Source organism: Macaca fascicularis, chromosome 16 (genome assembly GCF_037993035.2).
Source record: "Macaca fascicularis isolate 582-1 chromosome 16, T2T-MFA8v1.1".
Taxonomy (NCBI): Eukaryota; Metazoa; Chordata; class Mammalia; order Primates; family Cercopithecidae; genus Macaca; species Macaca fascicularis.
Genome location: NC_088390.1, coordinates 70,277,716 through 70,302,701, shown reverse-complemented (window position 1 = coordinate 70,302,701; position 24,986 = coordinate 70,277,716). Strand labels below are relative to the sequence as shown.

Here is a 24,986-nt window from a genome sequence, read left to right as displayed (position 1 = left end):
AGGCAGATAAGCCTTCCTCAAAGTGCAGCTTAAGACCACAAACATCTGACTCTGGAAAGGTGGCTCTCAATCTGGGACAATTTTGCCCCTCAGCAACATCTGGCAATGTCTGGAGACATTTTTAATTTTGGGGGTGGTACAGCTGATGGTACTGGTTTGTAGAGGCCAAGGATGGCTACTAAACAACAATACACAGGACAGCCCCACAACAAATAATTATCCAGCGCCAAATGACAATAGTCTCAAGGCTGAAAATTTTGCTCTACACCTACTAAATCAGAATCCCGGGCCGGGCGCGGTGGCTCAAGCCTGTAATCCCAGCACTTTGGGAGGCCGAGGCGGGCGGATCACGAGGTCAGGAGATCGAGACCATCCTGGCTAATACGGTGAAACCCCGTCTCTACTAAAAATACAAAAAACTAGCTGGGCGTGGTGGCGGGCGCCTGTAGTCCCAGCTACTCGGGAGGCTGAGGCAGGAGAATGGCGTGAACCCGGGAGGCGGAGCTTGCAGTGAGCCGAGATCGCGCCACTGCACTCCAGTCTGGGCGACATAGCGAGACTCCGTCTCAAAAAAAAAAAAAAAAAAAAAAAAAAAAAATCAGAATCCCTGGGGCTGGAGTGAGTGAGTTACATGTGGGTAGTTTTTACATTTTTTATAGGCAATTCTTTTTTTTTTTTGAGACAGAGTTTCGCTCTCATTGCCCAGGCTGAAGTGCAATGGCACCATCTTGGCTCACAGCAACCTCCTCCTCCCAGGTTCAAGCAATTCTCCTGCCTCAGCCTCCTGAGTAGCTGGGATTACAGGCATGCACCACCACGCCTGGCTAATTTTGTATCTTTGGTAGAGATGGGGTTTCTCCCTGTTGGTCAGGATGGTCTCGAACTCCTGACCTCAGGTGATCCACCTGCTTTGCCTCCCAAAGTGCTGGGATTACAGGCGTGAGCCACCGTGTCCGGCCTAGGCAATTTTTATATACCACAAATTGATGATCACTGATCAAAATTAATCGTTTGTATTATACATTTGAAAATCACGGTCAGAAGAATTAAATGATTTTTCTCACATTCTACACAACTTTTCCTCACTATAAAAGCACCATGAGTTTTTCTGGTAATCTCAGATTTTTTTAAATGCCACTATACATACTGTGGAATGATCAGGTGTTCTATCAAACCAAATGTTCCTGATGAAGATAAATTGTTTTAAAGAGAAGCACTGCATACAAACAACCTACTTTTCAGAGGACTGAACCAGCTATAAGATATATTTAAGACTATAAACTGAAGATGACATAAGCAATGCAACATAAGAAACAGGTCACCAACAGTGGAAGAACATATTGTTTAAGCCTACATAAATCCTTTTTCAGAACACTGGCTAAAAATAAATTTTCATCTAGTTCAAGCACTAGAAAAGTTAATACTTTCTATAAAATTTGACATCTGGGCTGGGTGCAGTGGCTCACGCCCGTAATCTCACCAACTTGGGAGGCCAAGGCGGGCAGATCACCTGAGGTCGGGAGTTCAAGAGCAGCCTGACCAACATGGAGAAACCCCGTCTCTACCAAAAATACAAAATTAGCCGGGTATGGTGGTACATGCCTGTAATCCCAGCTACTCAGGAAGCTGAAGCAGGAGAATCGCTTGAACCCAGGAGGCGGAAGGTGTGGTGAGCTGAGATTGTGCCATTGCACTCTAGCCTAGGCAACAAGGGCGAAACTCTATCGCCCAAAAAACCAAAAACAAACAAACAAAAAAAAAACGCCAAGCAAAATAATTTAGCCCATTCTTGGATACTCTCACTCAGAAAGGGCTATGCCAGTTTGTACTACCATAAATCTACATTTGAAACTGGAAAATCATGAGCTAATTTTTTTTTTAATTCATCACTAGGGATCCCTCAAGAAATAATCAGCCCAGATTCTCTGGGAAACGTAGCCCATTAGGAAATCTTCGTATCTCAGAAGATGAAGAAGAAAACAACGCATACAACACATCTCAAAGATGACAATTCATTTACTGCCTTTACTCCTAGGGTAAATCACTTAACAGTTTTTTGTTGGTTTTTTTTTGAGATTGAGTCTCACTCTGTCGCCCAAGCTGGAGTGCAGTGGTGTGATCTCGGCTCACTGCAACCTCCGCCTCCTGGGTTCAAGCGATCCTCCTGTCTCGCCCTCCCGAGTAGCTGGGACTACAGGCGCATGCCACCACACCCGGCTAATTTTTTTTATTTTTAGTAGAGATGGGGTTTCACCTTGTTAGCCAGGATGGTCTCCATCTACTGACCTCAATTCACTTAACATATTAACTAAATACCTACTATGCTGCAAGACACATATACGTCCTGAATAGTCTGGGTGTTTGGTAAGTATCCTATATAGTTTGGTAAGTGGCAGAAATATACAACACTGTAAGAACTCAGATACAGAATGATACTGCATAACGAATATGGTGTTTGGAGGTGAACTTTGGCTCTTCCACCTATTAGGTGTATATTCTTCAGTAAGTAACAAGTTGTTGTAAATCAGATGGGAAATTCAAAGACCAAACTGGAAATAAATAAGTAGCCATATTCTTCTACAGAAATGTACTCTAATTTTTCTTATATTACCCTGAGTCTTTTGTTTTCTGATATCTGATAGAGAACTAAGTTCGGAAACATAATTCTCCACCCTAAGAAAAATTACAATACAGAGGCTGGGCACAGACCCACACCTACAATTCCAGCACTTTGAGAGGCCAAGGTTGAAGGATTGCCTGAGGCTTGGAGTTTGAGACCAGCCCAGGAAAAAACATTTTCTAAAAATTAGCCGAGTGTGGTGGCATGCACCTGTAGTTCCAGCTACTTAGGAGGCTGAAGCGGGAGGATTGCTTGAGTCTAGGAATTTGAGGTTACGGTGAACTGTGATGGTGCCACTGCACTCTGGCTTGGGCAAGAGATGCTGTCTCAAAAGAAAAGAAAAATTACAGTGCAAGAGAAATGACAAATGGTTCTATAAACAGTGGCCTCAACGTTAAGAAGAAAACAGGGATTGATGTAACTATGGTGAGCAAGGAAAAGCATGACTTGTCTAATGTAGGCAGCCATTTGCTCAGCAATAGCCTCTTTCTGCCACACAAAAACACAGGCTTAGTATACTGCCAGATCGTCCATTGTTCAACAGCCTGAACTATTAGACAAAATCCCGATACTAAAAATGTTGGCTCACATTTTAAAAAAGCAATGTCTAGGCCAAACAAAAACACAATAATCTTGGATTCTTTCTTTCCCTGCTTCCTTGGAGGAGAGGTGTATTCTGGCTGAGGACAAGTAACTAAGGAATCTGAAAGGATTTTATTTCATAACCAATTAAGTGACAATTTTTCTTTTCTTTTTTTTTTTTTTTGAGATGGAGTCTCACTCTGTTGCCAGGCTGGAGTGCAATGGCGCCATCTCAGCTCACTATAACCTCTGCCTCCCAGGTTCAAGTGATTCTCCTGCCTCAGCCTCCCGAGTAGCAGGGATTACAGGTGTGCACCACCATGCCTAGCTAATTTTTTTGGTATTTTTAGTAGAGATGGGGTTTCACCATGTTGGCCAGGCTGGTCTCAAAATCCTGATCCACTCACCTTGGCCTCCCAAAGTGCTGGGATTACAAACGTGAGCCACCATGCCCGGCCAATTTTTTTTCTTTCCTTTTTTTACAGACAGGGTCTCACTATGCTGCCCAACCTCAAGCGATTTTCCCACCTTGGCCCCACAAAATGCCGAGGGTTACAGGTGTGAGCTATGGCACATAGTCTAAAGTGATAGTTTTTGGTTTCATTTTGTTCTTGAGAAAGGGTCTCACCTTGTCATCCAGGCTGAGTAGTGGCAAGATCATGGCTCACTACAACCTCAGCCTCCCAAACAGCTGGGACTACAGCAGCATGCCACCAAACCTGGCTGAATTTTATTTTTTGTAGAGACAGGCACTTGCTATGCTGCCTAGGCTGGTTTTGAACTCCTGAACTCAAGGGACTCCCGAAATGCTGGGGTTATAGGTATGAGCCACCATGTCCAGTCATCTAAAGTGACAGTTTTTAAGTAAGGAGAATACTATGAAAAGAAACATATTTTGGTTTAATTAACCTGCAGCTGTTACTACCTAATAAGACAGCAGAAAGACTAAAGCAGGGAGAAAATTTACAAGGATGTAAAGTAGGATGGCTACAGTGGCAACAGAAAGGAAAGAACAGATGCAAGAGCTATTATAAAGATTGACAGATTTTGGCAAATGAGAAGAGGAAAGGCAGCATGATGTATGCGAAAGAGCTAGACCTTCAGGACTACTAAGCAAGAGAAATTAGATTTGAGTTCCAGGTCTGCCACATTAAGTACCAATATGATTTGGGGCAAATGATTTGAATTAACTTAGGGCTCAGTTTTATTATCAGTTAAAAATTTTTATTTATATATACATTTTTCTGCCTATTTCCCACGATTATTTTGAGGATTAAATTAAATAATAAGCATTCCTGATAATCTGCTAAAAAAATGAAGAGGCAGTGGTGAAGGAAGAAATTAAAGCCAGTTTTAAGCTAAGGTGACTATGTGACCATTAATGTCATTCATAGAAATAAGAGAATGACTTGTTGAGGAGGAAAAGATGATGAATAGAGTTTAAGGTACCAGTGGGACACATGTAAAAAAGTCCAATACAATTCTGGAAAAGCAGCACCAAAATCAAAGCGAAAGATGGGACTCCAAACGTAAATTATGCACAGAAAAGTTTTAAAAGTAAATGAGGTCACCAAGGAATATATAAAGAACGAAGACAGTAATCTTATATACAGTAATCAATATAGAGAGCTGTAAAGTGACCTCTGTATGTGAAAAATTGGAGGAGGATGGCAAGAAGGATCACAAATAACAGTCAGATGGATATTTAATGATTTGTTTTTTTGGGTGCAACAATAACATGGTGGCTGCAATTTTTAAGAGTGTTCTCAGAGAAATACTGATGGATAAAATTATATGTCTGAGATTTTTAAATAATCCAAAACAGAATTGGATTTGGCACAGTGGCTTATGCCTATGGTCCAAGCTCTTTGGGAGGCTGAGGCTAGAGGATCACTTGAGGTTAGAAGTTCAAAACCAATCTGGGTAACAAAGCAAGACCTTACCTCTATAAAAACTTTAAAAATTAGCTGGGTATGTTGGTGCACACCTGTAAACTCAGCAATTCAGGAGGCTGAGGCAGGAGGACCATTTGAGGTCAGGAGTGTGAGGCTGCAGTAAGCCATGATCATACCACTACACTCTAGCCAGCCCACATCAGAGCAAGACTTTGTCTCAAAAAAGAAAAAAGAAAAAAGAAAGAAAAGAAAAGAAAAGAATCGGTGGTGGGAGAGATTAGATAACACAAAAGCGTACAAAAGTTGTTAACTAATAAAGTTCGTTGAAGGTACATGAAGGTTCATTTTATTATTCTATCTTTGTATGTGTTTAAATTTTTCCACAATAAAAAGTAAATAATAATAAAACAAAAACAAACCAAAAGAAAAAAGTCAGAAAGATGAAAAAGGAAAGTAACACAAAAATCACAAAAGCCTAGTGAGAAGGGTTTCAAGGAGGTGGTCATGAGGTTACATTTCTACAGGGAGGTCATGGATGTTGATAAATAACATTTAAAACTACAGAATACAGAATTTACAATTTTGGCAAGTTCCTTAAGTTTAATTACCTTACATAAATATGTACTTAACAAATGCTAGATTGAATGAGATGTTAATTCCATTCAAAAATATGCTAAGATTATTAAAATAAAACACATACACACATATACGTCTAGAGCTACCATGTTCATGGGTTAAGTTCAAATTTCTAGCCACCAACCATCGCAAAAGTACAGGGCAAGTGGAAGTAGATATATGCAACTATCGACTACTGGAGCAAAATTCTCAAAAACTACAACAAAAAAAAAGACCAGAAAACAAATTTTGAGTAAGATTTGAAGTACTAAGTTAGCTTGATCTATTTCTAACTGCTAAATATTTTAATGAAACATGCTGATACTTGCCTCCACTTCAGCCATGAATGCCTCCAAGGGATCATCATCACTGTCAGAATCTACTGGCTTGGAATGGAATTGCTGGCGAGTTGGTGAGTTTTCAGCAGGAATGTAAGGTAAATCAACATTGCTAGAGTCTTCTTCCTCATCTTCAAAATAGCTGAGAATCAGAATGCAAACTGGTAAAGTGAATGTTTACTTTGGGGTCAGTAAATCTTTCATTTAACAAAATTTTTATTATAGTATATCTTACTATTAGGAGATTTAATGTAGATCAAATTAAAGACCTCCAAGGCTTTGGCTAATGACCTAATTAAGTACTACTTAATACATACAAAATTTCAATATTACAAAAAAGTAATCACAAGAGATTCTCCATTTCAATAGTATATGGTCAAATCATACTCCTAGTTCTGTTAAAACAGAAGAGTTTTCAGTACAAACTTACTGATCATTGTTAGACAAATATAACAAATATTAAAGAGCTGTGCTATGGGAAAAAAGAAAACTTTTTTTTTTTTTTTGAGATGGAGTTTTGCTTGTCACCCATGCTGGAGTGCAATGGCATAATCTCGGCTCCCTGCACCCTCCACCTCCTGGGTTCAAGTGATTCTCCTGCCTAGCCCTCCCTAGTAGCTGGGATCACAGGCACCTGCCACCATGCCTGGCTAATTTTTGTATTTTTACTAGAGACAGGGGTTTCACCATGTTGGCCAGGCTGGTCTTGAACCCCTTACATGATCTGCCTGCCTCAGCCTCCAAAGTGCTGAGATTACAGGCGAGAGCCACCGCGCACAGCCAAAAGGAAACTTAATGAAACATTAGAAATTCAGTTTATTCTTTATAACCCTTAATAAAAACTTGAGATATTCTTTTAAAGACCAAAAACCTCAGAAATTCTGGGCTATTTTCTGGGGACCAACAGAAAACTTCCAGAATTGAAAATAAATGCTCAGGCCAGGTGTGGTGGCTCACCCCTCTAATCCCAGCACTTTGGGAGGCCAAGACAGGTGGATTACTTGACGTCAAGAGTTTGAGACCAACCTGGCCAACATGGTGAAACCCTGTGTCTACTAAAAATAAAAAATTAGCCAGGCATGGTGGCACATGCCTGTAATCCCAGCTACTTGGGAGGCTGAGGCAGGAGAATTGCTTGAACCCAGGAGGTGGGGGTTGTAGTGAGCTGAGATTGTGCCACGGCACTCCAGCCTGGGCGACAGAGCAAGACTCTGTCTCAAAAAACAAGGAAAAAAAAGAAAATACATGCTCAATCCAAAATAATTTACGATACTACTTAAGTATTCAGAAAGGACATTTTTAAAGGCTGCATAAGGTATCACTTTCTCTTTAACAAACATTCCAGAAAAGGATGCCAATACAGCTCTTTATAAACTAAACCATTGTTTAGACTCTATCTCAAAATCAAATAGTAATATAACCAAATATTAGTTTAAATAAATAACTGCAGTTTAAAAAGTTAAAGCATTTCAAGTCTTCCTAGGAATTATTTTAAAAACTTAAACTGTTATGCTACACACACACACACACACACACACACACACACTAATGTAATACTGTGACTATATGTAACAATAATATAGACTAATATACTTTTTTGTTTTTGAGACAGCCTCGCCCTATCACCCAGGCTGCATTTGCAGCAGTGTGATCTCTGCACTCACTGCAACCTCCGCCATTCAGGTTCAAGCAATTCTCCTGCCTCAGCCTCCCAAGTAGCTGGCATTACAGGTGCACGCCACCACACCCAGTTAATTTTTGTGGTCTTTTTGTTTTTGAGATGGAGTCTTGCTCTGTCGCCCAGGCTGAAGTGCACTGGCATGATCTCAACTCACACTGCAGCCTCTGACTCCTGGGTTCCAGTGATTCTCCTGCCTCGGCCTCCCAAGTAGCTGGGATTATATGCACCGCCACCACGCCCAGCTAATTTTTGTATTTTTAGTAGAGATGGGGTTTCGCCATGTTGGCCAGGCTGGTCTCAAATTCCTGACCTCAGGCAATCTGCCCGCCTCGGCCTTCCAAAGTGCTGGGATTACAGGCGTGAGCTACCGTGCCTGGACCAATTTTTGTATTTTTATTAGAGACGGGGTTTCACTATGTTGCCCAGGCTGGTCTCAAACTTCTGACCTCAAGTGATAGACCCACCTCGGCCTCCCAAAGTGCCGGGATTACAGACGTGAGCCACTGTGCCTCGTCTAAAATATATAGTATATATGTTTATGCAAACTCCTTTATATAGTAACTGTTATGTACACTAATGTAGCAATAGCATATTCACACTATATACTATACAACTTAATATATATGCGTCAATATATAGCATACACATATACACATATTACTCATGCATATTCATTCATATAGTAGGTTTTTGGTTGGTTGTTTTCTTAGAGACAGTCTCACACTGTCATACAGGCTGATGTGCAGTGATGCAAACACAGCTATCTGCAGCCTCAGACTCCTAGGCTCAAGTGGTCTTTCCACCTCAGTCCCCTGTATATAGTGTGTTCTATTTAACTAATGAAAAAGTAGTCTGAACTGGTTAACTGCTGTTTAGAGTAATTTCTGACTTTGCTAAAAGTTAAACACTACTTGTCCATTTTGACTCCTAAATAACATGTCAGCTTTCTAAAATACTGCTGTGTACTTTCAAAATATTTTGACCAGATGCAGTGGCTCACACCTGTAATCCCAGCACTTTGGGAGGCCGAGGTGGGCAGATCACCTGAGGTCGAGAGTTTGAAACCAGCCTGGCCAACACAGAGAATCCCCGTCTCTACTAAAAATACAAAATTAGCAGGCATGGTAGCGCATGTCTGCAATTCCAGCTACTAAGGAGGCTGAGGCAGAAGAATCGCTTGAACCCAGGAGGCAGAGGTTGCGGTGAGCTGAGATCACGCTATTGCACTCCAGCCTGGGCAACAAGACTGAAACTCTATCTCAAAAAAAAAAAAAAAAAAAAATTAAACTCCAGTCTTTTAGAAGCTTTTTTTTCCAATTAAAATCTGCTGGGTGCAGTGGCTCGTGCCTATAATCCCAGCACTTTGGGAGGCCAAGGTGGGAGGATCACTTGAGCCCAGGAGTTTCAGACCAGACTGGGCAATAAAGCAAGACCCTGTCTCTACAAAAGAATAAAAAATTGGCCAGGTGTGGTGGCTCAGGCCTTTAATTCCAGCACTCTGGGAGGCTGAGGTGGGTGGATCACCTGAGGTCAGGAGTTCGAGACCAGCCTGGCCAACCTGGTGAAACCCCGCTTACACTAAAAATACAAAAATCAGCTGGGTGTGGTGGCAGGCAGCTGTAATCCCAGCTACATGGGAGGCTGAGGCAGGAGAATCACTTGAACCTGGGAGGTGGAGGTTGCAGTGAGCCGAGATCGCGCCGCTGCACTCCAGCCTGGGTGACACAACAAGACTCCATCTCAAAAAAGGAAAAAAAAAAAGAATAAAAAATTAGCAGGGTGTGGTGGCACGTGCCTATGGTCTCAGCGACTCAGGAGGCTGAGGTGGGAGAACTGCTTAACTGCTTTAGCCTGGGAGGTCGAGACTACAGTGAGCCTTGATCACACCACTCCACTCCAGCCTGGGTGACAGAGACCCTATCTCAAAAAAACAAACAAACAAACTAAAAAAACCCTCAAGCAGTGAAGCAGTGCCAGAATCAGCTTGGAAATAATAGCAACAAGAGATTTCTTCAGATTCAGCAAAGAGAGATATTTTGTATAGAAATTAGAACTCAACCCCTCAAATCCCAGCCTTTTCTAACCACATTATTATATCAGCAAGTTAAAAATGGTAATTGGTAAAAAGCATTTACCAATTATGAGAACTATGGGAAAAACGTGAGTAGATTTTTCTACCACTATCAGATGTTTCAACATAATAGTTTTAAAGACTTAGATATAGCCCGGGCCCGGTGGCTCATGCCTGTAATCCCGGCAGTTTGGGAGGCTGAGGTGGGTGGATCACGAGGTCAGGAGATCGAGACCTTTGTGGCTAACACGGTGATGAAGCAAACTTGTATTTCCATCAATTCTGACAACTGCCTATGTTTACTAAACAATTTATATGGTGTCAGTAAAAGACTGCAGTAAAGAACACTAGACCAGGCACAGTAGCTCATGCGGCGCAGTAGCTCATGCGTGTAATCCCAGCACTTTGGGAGGCCAAGGCAGGTGGTTCACTGGAGGTCAGGAGTTAGAGACCAGTCTGGCCAACATGCTGAAACCCCGTCTCTACTAATAATACAAAACTTAGCCTGGCATGGTAGTGCATACCTGTAATCCCACCTACTCAGGAGGCTGAGGCTGGAGAATCACTTGAACTCGGGAGGTGGAGGTTACAGTGAGCCGAGATTGCACCATTACACTCCAGCCTAGGTGACAAGAACAAAACTCTGCCTCCAAAAAAAAAACAAGAGAGAGACCACCAAAAACCACATGAATTATATAAAACTCTCCAGCCATATTTATGTTTCAATGCCTTTTTTTTTTTGGAAACGGAGTCTTGTTCTGTCACCTAGGTTGGAGTCCCATGGCACCATCTTGGCTCAATGCAACCTGTGCCTCCCGGGTTCAAGCGATTCTCCTGCCTCAGCCTCCTCCTGAGTAGATGGGATTACAGGCGTGCACCACCATGCCTGGCTAATGTTTTGTATTTTTAGCAGAGACAGGGTTTTACCATATTGGCCAGGCTGTTCTCGAACTCCTGACGTCAGATGATCCACCCATCTCGTCCTCCCAGAGTGCTGGGATTACAGGTGTGAGCCACCATGGCTGGCCTATTTCAATGGCTTCTAATACCACATTGAGCAACAGCCCAGTAGGACGTAACACCGAATGAGTAAAGGTATAAGTAACCCCACAGGTATTACATTCCTTACAAATGAGTAAACCCAGTAATTTAACTTATTAGGAACCATGGAATTCAGCAAGACACATAACTTAAGAAGTCATTATTATTTGAGAAACAAAGTTTCTTTGCCTCAATTTCTGCTGATAGAATGAATATCTCAAAGCCCAAACTTTGCTCCACTACCAGGGATTACCACTTACGCATTTTCTTCATCAAAGTTGGCCCGCTTAGATCCAATTTTGTAGAAAGAAGGAAGCTGTGGTGGAGCTGACTTTCCAAATCCAGAAGAAGAGCTGGTTGCCCCAAAGGCACTGTGGGACTGCTGTGGGAGTTTGGGTTCCTCCTTTTTCCCAGCACTGATGGCGAAACCTCCAAAGCCAAATCCTCGCTTAGTGCCAGGACCACCTTTATTCCAGTTCATGGTGCCAATGACTGACCTGTTAGGAATAAGATACACAAATATAAATTTAACTTTAAAAAGTGTATAGCCCCAAGGGCCAGGCGCAGTGGGTCACGCCTGTAATCCCAGCACTTTGGGAGGCCAAGGCAGGCAGATCATGAGGTCAGGAGTTGGAGACCAGCCTGGACAATATGGTGAAACCCCTTCTCTACTAAAAATACAAAAAATGGCCAGGCGTGGTGGCACACGCCTGTGGTCCCAGCTACTTAGGAGGCAGAGGCAGAAGAATCACTTGAATCCGAGAAGTGGAGGTTGCAGTGAGTTGAGATCGCTCCACTGCACTGCAGCACAGGCGACAGAGCGAGACTCTGTCTCAAAAAAAAAAAGAAAAGAAAAGGAAAAAAAAAAAAGTGTATAGCCCCACTGAGTTGTATGTCTCTTCCAACCTCCACCTAAAATTTTATTTTAAACTTTAGCTTCTCAATTAAAACTATAACATCGGCCGGGTGCGTTGGCTCACGCCTGTAATCCCAGCACTTTGGGAGGCCGAGGCGGGCGGATCACGAGGTCAGGAGATCGAGACCACGGTGAAACCCCGTCTCTACTAAAAATAGAAAAAATTAGCCGGGCGCAGGGGCTGGCGCCTGTAGTCCCAGCTACTCGGGAGGCTGAGGCAGGAGAATGGCGTGAACCCGGGAGGTGGAGCTTGCAGTGAGCCGAGATTGTGCCACTGCACTCCAGCCTGGGCGACAGAGCGAGACTCCGTCTCAAAAAAAAAAAAAAAAAAACTGTAACATCGTAGTCAGGAGAGTGGCCCAGGCCAGTAATGCCAACTACTTGGGAGGCTTAGGCAGGAGGACTACTTGAACCCAGGAGTTCCAGATTACACTGAGCTATGATCACGCCACTGCACTCAAGCCTGGGTGACAGAAAGAGACTGTCTCTTTTTATACTAAGAAAGGAAAGAAAAGAAAAGAAAAGAAAACAAAACAAAAAAAAAGAAAAGAAAATCCCATCCATCTCATTAAGAGATTCATTTCCAGCCCAGCTATTCAGGAAGCTGAGGCAGGGAAACTGCCTGAGCCCAGGAGTTCAAGGTTACAGTGTGCTATGATCCTGCCTGTGAATAGCCACTGTATTCCAGCCTGGGCAACACAGTGAAATCCTCTCTCTTAAAAAAACAAAAACCAAAACCAAAACCACAAACGTTGACATTGTATTTCAGATACACACCATGCTAGCCTCAACAAATGATTATATTTTCTAAAACACTGAAGGAATTGTTTTAATTTTATTGGGGACTCAATGTAAACCGGAATGCAGTATTTAATATCATCCCCTCTAAAAGGATTTTCCTGCTAATTAACATCTTATTAAGCTGACAAAAATACTCATAAAAAAATATTTTGGGGAATCTGATATGTGCTAGGTCATTGGAGATATAAAAAGACTGAATATCTTCATCCTTATATGAAAGACTGAGGTGCTATCAGCCAAGACTCCCCAAAAACTAGAGGTTATCCTCTGGTAATGACATCTGGAAGAATCAAAGAATCAAAAGTTAAAAGATCAGTTATTTGTAGACAGTATCTATGTATTCATGCCTGAAGGAAAGGTACTATCAACCATGTATTTATTGAACAAATGCCCAATAGAAACACTATCCAGGAAGAAACTATGATTCACTGACACGTTGCCTGAAGTATTCAGTTAGCCTGTGGTTAGGAATTACAAAGAAATTTCTTGTGTATTGATAAAATCATTTTACAAACAATACCTTACATTAGTCTTGGCTCCAAAAAACTTTTTTTTTTTTTTTTTTTTTTTTAAAAGGAACAGGGTCTTGTGATGTTGCCCAGGCTGGTCTCAAACTCCTAGCCTCAAGACCCCCTCTCGCCTCTGCCTCCCTAAGTGCTGGGATTACAAGCATGAGCCATTGTACCTGGCCCAAAAAACATTTTTTTTTTTGTTTTTTGAGACAGTCTCAATCTGTCGCCCAGGCTGGAGTGCAGTGGCCCGATCTCAGCTCACTGCAACCTCTGTCTCCTGGGTTCTAGTGATTCTCATGCCTCAGCCTCCTGGGTAGCTGGGATTACAAGTGTGCACCACCACGTCCAGCCAATATTTTATATTTTTAGTAGAGATGGGGTTTCACTATGCTGGCCAGGCTGGTCTGGAACTCCTCGCCTCAAGTGATCTACCCGCCTCAGCCTCCCCAAGTGCTGGGATTACAGGAATGAGTCCCTTCACCCGGCCCCCAAAAACCCTTTTTAATGACACAATTTACCTAAGTTTTACAGAAAAGTAGAAAGCAAAAAAGAACAAAATTAAAATTACCTGAAATTTCCTCTCCCAGATACGTAGTTTTGTTCTGTTTTTTGCTACTTCTATGCATATGTGTGTACACACACACACAAATTAAAAATTGAAACCATACTATACATACTATTTTAGTTACTGATTTCTTCATCTAATGATATACTGTGATATTGTTTAATGTCAATAGATATCTATTTCTTCACTACTTTACAGTGTAATACTAATAACACAATGTTACAAAACACATCATTATAGCTACATCTTTGTGCACACCTTCAATTATTTCCTTAGGAGCAAGTTTTAAAATGCAATTGCTCAGAGGAAAATGCATTCTGAGTTTAAAAAAAAAAAATTTTTTTGCAACAAGTTCTTGCTGTCACCTAGGATGCAGTACAGTGGTCTGACTGCAGTTCACTGCAGCCATGAACTCCTGGGCTCAAGGGATCCTCCCACCTCAGCCTCCTGACTAGCTGGGACTACAACATGAGCCACCATGCCTGGGTTTTTATTTTAATTTTTTGTGGTCTCACTATGTTGCCTAGGCTGGTCTCAAAATCCTGGCCTGAAGCAGTCCTCCTACCTCAGTCTCCCAAAGTGCTGAAATTAACAGACATGACCCATTTTAATTACTATTTACATTTATGAAAAAGTATCCATTACACATTGAGTAAAATAAGGGCATAAAACAAGGTGGGTAGTATGATTTAATTTATGTAAAAACCATGAGTTATGTATACAGAGATAGATGATAGGCTGTTTATCACAACGTTTAACAGCAGTTGTTTTTTATTTTGTTTACCATTAGTAAGAAAAATTAAAATGTTTAATTTTAATTTCCACTAGCTTTAAAGCCAGGGTGGAAAAAAATTCCAAAAGCTGTTTATTATAGTAACATTGTCAAAGAGATCAGAAACACACTGTTCTATGCCCTTGTCTACATATACTTTATAGGTTTTGTTCAACTGCTATTATACACAGCACTTAGTTGTTTGCTTAGTATTAAGGTGTTTTTTTGGTTTGTTTTTTGGGAGACAGAGTTTCACTCTGTCACCCGGGCTGGGGTGTAGGGGTACAATCTTGGCTCACTGCAAACTCTGCCTCTGTGGTTCAAGTGATTCTCTTGTCTCAGCCTCCCGAGTAGCTGGGATTACAGGTGTGTGCCACCAGGCTCAGCTAATTTTTTGTATTTTTAGCAGAGATGGGGTTTCGTTGTTAGCCAGGATGGTCTTGAACTCCTGAACTCAATCAATCCACCCACCTTGGCCTCCCAAAGTGCTGGGATTACAGGCATGAGCCACAGCGCCCAGCCTGCTTAGTATTAAACTTGAATTACACCACGTCAATCTCCACTTAGACCCTTAACTCCAGATAGAAACTGTCTTTACTCATTTTGGACCTCCTTCTCTAACAGTGAGAATGACTAAGGTACTAGTTTACTTGAAGTTCATCTCCTGCTCTCTTTAGGAATCCCGTAAGGGGATTCCTTCAATCAGGGAATCAACATAATTCCGGTGCGATGAACTTTAGTAAGAATCTTTACAAGCAAGGAAATTTTAGCATCTGACATTTTAAAACTAATCTATAAGGCTATCTTTTCAAGAGCTGTTCCCAAGCAACAAAAATGATGGGTTCAATTTTAATCTCATTTTTCCTAGTGTATACAATGTATAACAAGGAGCTAATGAGCCATAAGGATAAGAAAGCAGACAAAGAAAGGATAGTGTAAAGACATTTTACATTCAGGTGGATTTTAAGAATCACACAATTTCCTATCCGGAAAACTTTCAATGGTTTACTGAAAGGTTGCTGAGAAGGTCACACAGTATATGAAGTGCTAGGCATTCATACATGAAAGATACAGTCCCTGTTCTCAAGGAGTAGACAGTGTAGTCTGAGGCAGCTGAAAACAACATCATGCGTTCTAGCAGACGTACTATACAGAGTGCATTCACTGGTGGTCCATGAGTGGGAGCAAAGGCATAGAAGTGTTCTGAGAGATGACATGTTAAATTTTGAAATCTCAAGAGGCATTAGATCAAAGAAGCATTAAAGAAGGGCATTTTAGATGGAAAGATCTGTTACATGCTATGACAGAGAACGGGAAATAGTTCAGTGCAGCTAGAGTTGAGTAGGACATTTGGGAAATTTGCAGGACACATGTTCAGAAAGACAGGCAGGGCCAAGATGAACAGCTTAGAAGGCTATGCTAACGATGTACCATACAAAAATGTATTCTACCAGCTACAAGGAATTGTTAATTTTACACAGAAGAGGAATTTTCAGATCAGTGTTTTTGAAAGACAGAATGAGAGATACTCATAGTAGAGGCAAGGAAAGTAGTTAGGAGGCTGTTACAGCAATGCAGGTATAAAGCAACAAAATTCTGAACTAAGAAAGCACCTGTGAGAAAGGAGAAACGGAGGATGGATCTAAGTTATTTATTTAGACATCTGAGGAAAGATCCATTAGGATTGTGTGATCAGTAATTGGTGTGGAAGCTAAGGAAGAAGAGTTTAGAATAACTTCAGAAGTTTCTGGCTTTAAAGATTGGATGAATTGTGGAGCCACTAATGGAGATGGAAAGCTAAAAGAGGCAGGCTTGCAAAACCAGGTAGAAGGTGAGTTCAGTATCTATGAGAGAGCTAAGCAGAGATGCCAAGTAGGGTCAGGAACTGCGGACAGGGGTCTGGAGTGGAGCTATAGATTTGATGTAAGCCATTTGCATTTCAAGTTACTGATGTAAATAAGCTAGCAGAGATGGAGTCTTGCTCTGTTGCCCAGGCTGGAGCGCAGTAGCGCGATCTCGGCTCACTGCAAGCTCTGCCTCCCGGGTTCACGCCATTCTCCCGCCTCAGCCTCCCCAGTAGCTGGGACTACAGGCGTCTGCCACTAGGCCCGGCTAATTTTTTGTATTTTTAGTAGAGACGAGGTTTCACTGTGTTAGCCAGAATGGTCTGGATCTCCTGGCCTTGTGATCCGCCCGCCTCGGCATCCCAAAGTGCTAGGATTACAAGCGTGAGCCACCCCGCCCAGCCCGGTAAGACAATTCTTAATGTATATCACTATTTAGGAAAAGAGAAGCTTACATGGAAACTTCAGATGGAACAGGGATGGGGGAAGGGAAAAAAAGAGAAGCGAGGGAAGGAAGGAAGGGGAGACAAGGAGGAACACAGGTGAGGAGAGAGAAGCTCTATAGGCAGAAAACTAAAGAAAAGTCAGGTAAGTTAAGAACTAAAATGTGCTAGCGCAGTGGCTCACACCTGTAATCCCATCACTTTGGGGAGGCCGAGGCGGGCCTGATCACGAGGTCAGGAGATCACGAGATCCTGATCATGAGGTCAGGAGATTGAGACCAGCCTGGCCAACATGGTGAAACCTCGTCTCTACTAAAAATACAAAAAATTAGGCGGGCGCCTGTAGTCCCAGCTACTCCGGAGCCTGAGGCAGGAGAATGGCGTGAACCCAGGAGGCAGAGCTTGCAGTGAGCCCAGATCGTGCCACTGCACTCCAACCTGGGCAAGAGTGCAAGACTCTGTCTCAAAAAAAACAAAACAAAAAGAACGAAAATGCTTCTGTTGTATATGCAACCAAGAGTCATCGGTGAAAGCAGTTTCAATGGAGCAGTAGGGACAGGGCTGAGGAGTACCTGACTGGCAAGTAAGTGGTAGAAGATGAAGACTAGGTCAAGGGGAGTCAAAAGTACTTTGTAGGCTGTTTATCAATGACAGGAAGGAGAAAGTGAAGCATTAACTACAGAAATTTTATTTTTTAAAGAAATATATGTATGTTTATATGCAAAAGGGGAAAAACCAGTAAAATCTGAAAAACTGAAGATGCAAAATGACAGAAAAAAATCATAAGATTTCCAGAGAAGACCAGACACAATCAAAACTTTTAACAGAAGTAACTCACTCTTCCCCCAAAACTGGAGCGAGGGAGTGAAAAGAACAAGTATGAATATAAATCAGCCCTACCAAATAATCAAAAGGTTCATATTACAAAAGCAGCAAATCAACTCCTGCCACAAACAGGCAGTGAGACCTTGGGCAGGTGATAGTTGCTTAACGGCTCTCAGACTTATCAAGATGCAAAAGCAATCCTTTCCCTAGCTCATCTAGAACACACAGCCCATTTCCCCTCAATTACTGACTCTAGGAAGACCAAGCAACTGTGCTTTCTATATACCCTGAGTAGAATGTTAGCTCCATGAAGGCATGGACTTTGCTCAATTTGTCCAGCACTATATCCTTGGTGTCTGTGTAGTACTCAAAAACTTTTGCTGTATGAATAAATATCATGTATTCAGGCTCTCCAAAATTCATCCCAGTATTTGTGAAAACTGTCTTTTATTACTACAAACCTTGTCATCTAGCTATCCACCCTTCCTGATTAAATCTAAGCCAGATCATCCTCAATGTATCATTACTTAGTCTCTTGAGAACAGTTTTTCCTTTTTTTTTTTTTTTTTTTTTTTGAGAGAGTTTCACTCTTGTTGCCCAGGCTGGAGTGCAATGGCGTAATCCTGGCTCACTGCAACCTCCGACTCCCGGGTTCAAGTGATTCTCCTGCCTCAGCCTCCCAAGTAGCTGGGATTACAGGCATGTGCCACCATGCCTGGCTAATTTTGTATTTTTAGTAGAGATGGGGTTTCTCCATGTTGGTCAGGCTGGTCTCAAACTCCTGACCTCTGGTGATCTGCCAGCCTCGGCCTCCCAAAGTGCTGAGATTACAGGTGTGAGCCACTGTGCCAGGCAGTTTTTCCTACTATTAAACCATGTAGTGTTATGGCTACAGAACTCTGACAATCACAGAGGTTTGTGGGAGTACAGCTGATAGAAGAAGCAAAAGATAGCCACCCAAATTTCTATTTGGTTACTAAAAAAATAAAAGACTCAAGTGCAGTGGCTTACGCCTATATTCCCAGTACTTTGGGAAGCAGGAAGATGGCTGGAGGCCAGTTTGAGATCAGCCTGGGCAACACAGCGAGACCCCATCTCTACAAAGAAAAAAAAAGAGATACCTAGAATAGTCAAACTCAGACACACAGAGTAGAAGAGTGGTTGCCAGGGGCTGGGAGGAGGGGAGAACAGAGTATTGTTTAATGGGTACAGAATTTCAGTTTTACAAGATGAAAAGTGTTCTGTGGCTAGATGGTGGTTATAGTAGCAAAAGAACAAAATGAGGTGGGCACAGTGGCTCACAACTGCAATCCCAGCACTTTGGGAAGCCAAGGCAGGAGGATGGCTTCAGCTTAGAAGTTTGAGATCAGCCTGGACAACAATGCAAAACCTAGTTTCTACAAAAAATACAAAAATTACCCAGGTATGGTGGCGTGCACCAGTAGTCCCACCTACTCGGGAGGTTGAGGTGGGAGGATGGTCTGAACCCAGGAGGCAGAGGTTGCAGTGAGTGGAGATCATGCCACTGCACTCCAGTCTGGGCAACAGAGCCAGACCCTCTCTGGAAGATAATAATAATAATGGACATTAAGTACAATGCTGCTGACATGTCTTTTGCTATAAAAAAAAATAAAACCATGAAATAAGCACATGTATTTTTAGGTTATTTTAAACAAATTATGAGGAAGCAATAGGCTGTATAGGCTTCAGTCTCTAAAATACAAACACACAGGAGTTCGAGACCAGCCTGACCAACATGATGAAACCCCGTCTCTACTAAAAATACAAAAATTAGCTGGGCGTGGTGGTGGGCGCCTGTAATCCCAGTTACTTGGGAGGCTGAGGCAAGAGTATCGCTTGAACCTGGGAGGTGGAGGTTGCAGTGAGCCGAGATCGCGCCACTGCACTCCAGCCTGGGTAACAGAGTGAGACTGCATCTCAAAAAACAAAACAAAACAACAAACAAACAAAAAACATACTTGGGAAAATTCAACTGTATTTTTGTATTTTTTCTCTTAAAAAATATTTCTTCATTTCCTGCTGGGGTGCCAAAAAATAAAAATTTAAAAAAGAATCCCTTTGAAATACCTAATTTGAAAAGAATTAGCTGCATAATAGAGCCATAAACAAAGTTCACTGAGTATTTGCTTAAAAAAGAACAACCTTAGGTTGGTTCTTAGTAATAACATCCATTGTTTTATACTGACCAATAACCACTGATGATTTTGTTACGTGCCCAGTACTATGAGGGACATCCCTCATGCACACCCGCCTTTCCATCTCCACCTCCACTATTGCAGTTATTTCCTAAAAAAAATCTTTCTGATTATTGGGAGGCCGAGACAGACGGATCACAAGGTCAGGAGATCAAGACCATCCCAGCCAACATGGTGAAATCCCGTCTCTACTAAAAATACAAAAATCAGCCAGGCGTGGTGGCACGCACCTGTAGTTCCAGTTACTCAGGAGGCTGAGGCAGGAGAATTGCTTGAACCCAGGACACGGAAGCTGCAGTGAGTCACGATCATGTCACTGCACTCCAGCCTGGGCGATAAGAGCGAGACCCTGTCTCAAAAAAAAAAAAAAAAAATCTTTCTATTATCAAACTCCCACAGCACTACCAGAGTGATCACCAAGTCAAAATATACTGAGTGCCTACTTTGTGCCAGTAACCGCTCTAAGGTGCTAAGGATACAGTAATGGAATCAGACACAGTCACATTCAGAGTTCACAGTCTGGCCCAGGAGAAAGAAAAACTAAATCATGTAATTCCAGGTAGCAAAAGTGCTATGAAAAGCAAGCAAGAGGGTAAGAGGCAAGCTATTACAGACTTAAGTCAGGCAAGGCCTCTCTGAGACTAATGACATTTGACAGGTAATACTCCCCCGACTACTGTCCCAAGAATGTCTGTTTTATTGGAAAAGTAATGGTGATGTATATCCAGATGCTTAATCCAAGCAAATCTTCCATAGTCTATGAGAAGTGATTCTGTATAGTAAAGCATAAAATGATGGAGTAATAGTGAGACACACAGTGAAAAGAGAACAACAAGTTTTACATCCTTTGGTAGAGTTGCACAGTGTGTGTTAATACTGTGGAACTAGAAAAAGTCTCACAGAAGGGAGGTCAGTATTCAGATGCTTGTAGAAAACCCTTTCCAGGTTCTTCCAGAACACACATTTCTGACTATGTCACTCTTCTCAATTCCATAGCTCTCCACAGTTAATCATGCTGGAATGAGATCCTTCATTGTGGCATTAAACTACTTTACCATTCATATTTCCCAAGGTCTCTCCACGAGTACTCAGTTTTCCAAGAAAACAAGCATTCTAGTGAATCCTCTTCCTTCTACCTGGGTCCCCTCCCCATCAAATCTCTTTCTTATAAACTATAAGTACCTACCAAAGTCCTATCCTACAAAGCACATCTCAAATACCAACTCCTAAAGACATGAATATGATTTCCCCAAAGAAATGGCATCTCCTGGCCAGGCACGGTGACTCATGCCTGTAATCCCAGCACTTTGGGAGGTCGAGACGGGCGGATCACCAGGTCAGGAGATTGAGACCATCCTGGCTAACATGGTGAAACCCCGACTCTACTAAAAATACAAAAAAATTAGCCGGGCGTGGTGGCAGGCACCTGTAGTCCCAGCTACTGGGGATGCTGAGGCAGGAGAATCACTTGAACCCGTGAGGCAGGGCTTGCAGTGAGCCGAGATTTCGCGCCACTGCACCCTAGCCTGGGCGACAGAGTGAGACTCCATCTCAAAAAAAAAAAAAAAAGAAGAAATGGCATCTCCTTCCTCAACTCCCTTTCCAGTCCAATTCCATATTATAGGATTCATGGCTCAAGAAAAAGGCTTATTCACTTTTCTCTTATGTTTTCAATATTAGATATTCATTTATTCAATATGTAAAAGACTAAAGGAGATCTACAACTAGGCTCAGGAGAAACAGTCAACATGGGATGAAGTCCTATTTGGTATGGTTCTAGGCACTAAATCCTATGGCTGGCTGGGTGAGGTGGCTCACACCTGTAATCCTCGCCCTTTGGGAGGCTGAAGTGGGAGGATCACTTATGGCCAGGAGTTTGAGACCAGCTTGGGCAACACAGCAAAACCGTGCCTTTACAAAAAAATTATAAAAGTTAGCCAGGCATGGTGGCACACGCCTGTAGTCCTACCTGCTCAGGAGGCTGAGGCAAGAGGATTGCTTGAACCCAGGAGTTCCAGGTTACAGTGAGCTGACTGGACCACTGCACTCCAACCTGGGCAACACAGCAAGACACTGTCTCTAAAACATAAATAAAACGTGGTGGTTTCATAGGAAATCTTAACGGAATAGTAAAGTAGCACAGGCTGTGTGTAAACCATCTTTGCTACTAACTTGATATGAACCTCAGGGAAGTTATTTAGCTTCTCTGGGTTCAGTTTCCTCATCTATAAAATGGTGAGAGGCTGTGTATGGTGGCTCACGCCTGTAATCCCAGTACTTTGGGAGGCTGAGGCAGGTGGATTACTTGAGCCCAGGAGTCTGACACCAGCCTGAGCAACATAGCCAAACACCATCTTTAAAAAAAAAAAAAAAAAAAAAAAAAAAAAAAAAAAGATGAGACTATCACCTATCTCAAGGGTTGGTGTGAAAAATTAAGTTCATACACAAAAATGTACTTGTTCAATACGTCAGCTGCCAACTTGTTTTTCATTATATTATTATTTCTGAAGACCCAATTTCTTCATCGGTAAATTGAGACTATCAGACTTCTTTCAACTCAGGTATTTCACACATAAGCGCCACAAAAACACTGAAGATGTCAGAGATCACTATGAGCTAACAGGCAGGGGTAAGCGTCATAAAAGAGCCAGAAGCCAGGCTAGGCACAGAAAGATGCAAGCTGGGTAGAGACATGCAGAGGATGACATTCTAGGGAGAAAGACTGAACTAGTGAAGGCTAGGAAGTGAGAATAAATGCGGAACACGCTTATAAAGGAAGACAATTTAGCTAGTTTGTGTTTTTGGCAATGGTGGAAAATAAGATATGATCTAAATGACTTTAAATATAGTGGACTAAAAACAACTGATTATATAAACCACATTACTTTATCACTTGCATTTCTGGAGGTGGAAGAAAGAGTTCTAGTGACAGTGATTAGCATCTACTCTACATAATACCTTGAGAGTATCTCACACACTATATAGAGGTCAGTTCTTTAATGAGAATCTATATAAAAACTCAAGAACGTAATCACATTCTTCTAAACTAAATATAAGTAAATGCTAGGTTTTGGTTATTTTAGAAGCATCCCTTCTCTTGTCAGCTTAAAGCAACTGGGAGCTGATTATATGACTATCAATGTAACAAAACAAATTTAAATTACTGCACTCCTCTCTTTTATTAAATTGCTACAATATAAATCAGATATTATCATTCCTCTGATCGAAACCCTCAGATCCTTCTTAAGTAATAGCCTAAAAGGCTCTGGTTGTTCCGCTCACTCCCTTCCCCCAATTCTTCCCAGACTATCTCCTAATACTCCCTCAGCTCACAGTGCTCCAAACGCATTGGTCTTCGCACTCTTAACGGGCCAGCTTTGTCCTTCTCAAGGCCTTTATATTTGTTACTCTCTAGCTTGGAACGTTCCTTTCCCCAGATAAACATAGGCTCACTCCTCCTTCCAGTCCGCTTAAACATAAGCTTGTCTGTAGGGACTTCCCTGACCACTTTATTGCAAATTCTAACAACACCTCCCCAACCCCCTTTCCAGCTTTCTTTTTCCTAAGGTACTGATCATCTTCTAACATTCAGTATAATTTATGTATTTCTTTGCCTCTCCTTGCGCTACTAGAAAGTTAAGTTTCACAAAGGCAGGGGTCTAACACCTATCCCTATCACCTAGAACGGCGCTAGAGAATAGGCACCAATAAAAATATCCCTTCAATGAATGAATTGTACATTAGGCATTGTGTAAATGCCTCTTCCAGGTACAGAAAGACACATTTTCTTTTCCCAGCTGTCAAAGTCTAAATGTTAATTTTTGTACAAAACACTCACTGCTCACCTCCTATACGCCAGAACTGAGCCAGGCTCTGCAAAGTGACTTAAGACATAGTCCCTGCCTTTTAGGAAGTCCTGGGTGTGTATATGAGGGAGGACAGACATAGAAACATCATTCACAAAAAGAATATACAGGAAATTGGATAACTGCCTATAGGAGTGTAGGCAACAGGGAAATTCTCAGTGATGAGAATATAATTCCCCAAAACTCTCGAGAGCTTCTCCTATGTTTTTGATGCATATGTTTGTAACTCCACATAAATTATTTATTCACATCAGATAGGCTTTCAAGTAGGCCGCAAAAAAGTTTGGGTGACAAAGTGATGCTAATAATCGACCTACTCAAGGCTGCACAAAGATCACCGCTTACATCTTTTCACTCCTCTCATTTGGCAGCTTTTGCCTATCAGGACCCCAAATTCGGAAGCCTGCATCTCCCAAGCGCTGCCTCCTTGGGCCAGAATTCTCCCCGCGCTATCCCTGCCTCGGAGCCGGGCACCCTGCAAATCCCTTTCCTAGGCGAGCGGGCGCCGCCTCCGGAAAGCCGCCAACTGGGCCTCGGTAAGACTTGCGAGGGAAGCGGGAGCTGTGGGAGGGCGACGCGGCTAGGAAGGAACCCTCGAGGCCTCTGCCCGCACTCCCACCCCTTCCCAGCACCCCGGCCGCGGGTGCCCCGAGGCTCTGCCGACTCTTTGTTAAGCAAGGCCGCGGTTCCTCCGCCCTCGCTAGGCCCAGCAGTTGCCTCCAGTGCCCCTAAGGACTAGCGGCCCTGCGTCCAAAACCCCCACGAACAAACCTGCTGCTATGGCTGCAGCCGCAGCTGCTACCACCGCCGGCACGGAGAGAATCCCGCGGCCCAAAGTACGCGCTGTCCCAGCCCGGTCCCGCCGCGCTCCTTCCTCTCCGCCCCCTTCGCCGCCGCCACCACCGCCACCGCCACCGCCACCGCCACCGCCTCACGGCCCGTTGCTGAAGGGGGGAGGGTAACAAAAACCCGACATGCGCAGTGAGGAGTGCGCGGGCCGAAGGGCGGGGCCGGGGCTACGACTCCCGGAAGGCGCCTGACCTAAAAGCTCCAGAACGCCTCCCAGGCTCCTCAGATACTCTGACAGGAAACTGCTAGTTGGGTGGACAGAGTTCATGACCCGTCTAGAAAGTGGGTCTGGGAATGAAGAAAAAGTGGCGTCAGGAGGCTGGTCAAAAAATCCCAAGAGAAAATGGGTTGGGCAGAAACCACATTTACATGAACATGCCTATCATTTAAACTCTGGTCCGTTGCAAATACTACTACAGCGACACTCTTGCCTTTGGCCACGTGGTTCCGCACAGCATCACTACCTTTAGCTTCCGGAGCACCGGTTCCGTGTGACGTCAACTTGACGGAACCCTACGGAGGAGGATTGGTATA

The 24,986-nt window shown here is 42.8% G+C and overlaps 1 protein-coding gene across 3 annotated transcripts in view; it reads right to left on the bottom strand.

Moving 5' to 3' along the window:
* Positions 1–24,566, bottom strand: part of DDX42 (DEAD-box helicase 42) — a 48,443-nt gene extending 23,877 nt beyond the window's left edge. For 2 of the 3 annotated variants that reach the window (XM_005584664.4, XM_074020097.1), the window contains exons 1-3: positions 24,375–24,566; positions 11,104–11,340; positions 6,042–6,192 (exon numbers count right to left, since the gene is read on the bottom strand). In XM_005584664.4, coding sequence (XP_005584721.1) covers positions 6,042–6,192; positions 11,104–11,324 — 372 coding nt within the window. In that variant the 5' untranslated portion in view covers positions 11,325–11,340; positions 24,375–24,566. Of the gene's footprint in view, positions 1–6,041; positions 6,193–11,103; positions 11,341–21,706; positions 21,817–24,374 lie in introns of all 3 variants that reach the window. The other variant, XM_065531845.1, reaches the window with a different exon arrangement.
* Between the last annotated feature and the right edge of the window lie 420 nt (positions 24,567–24,986).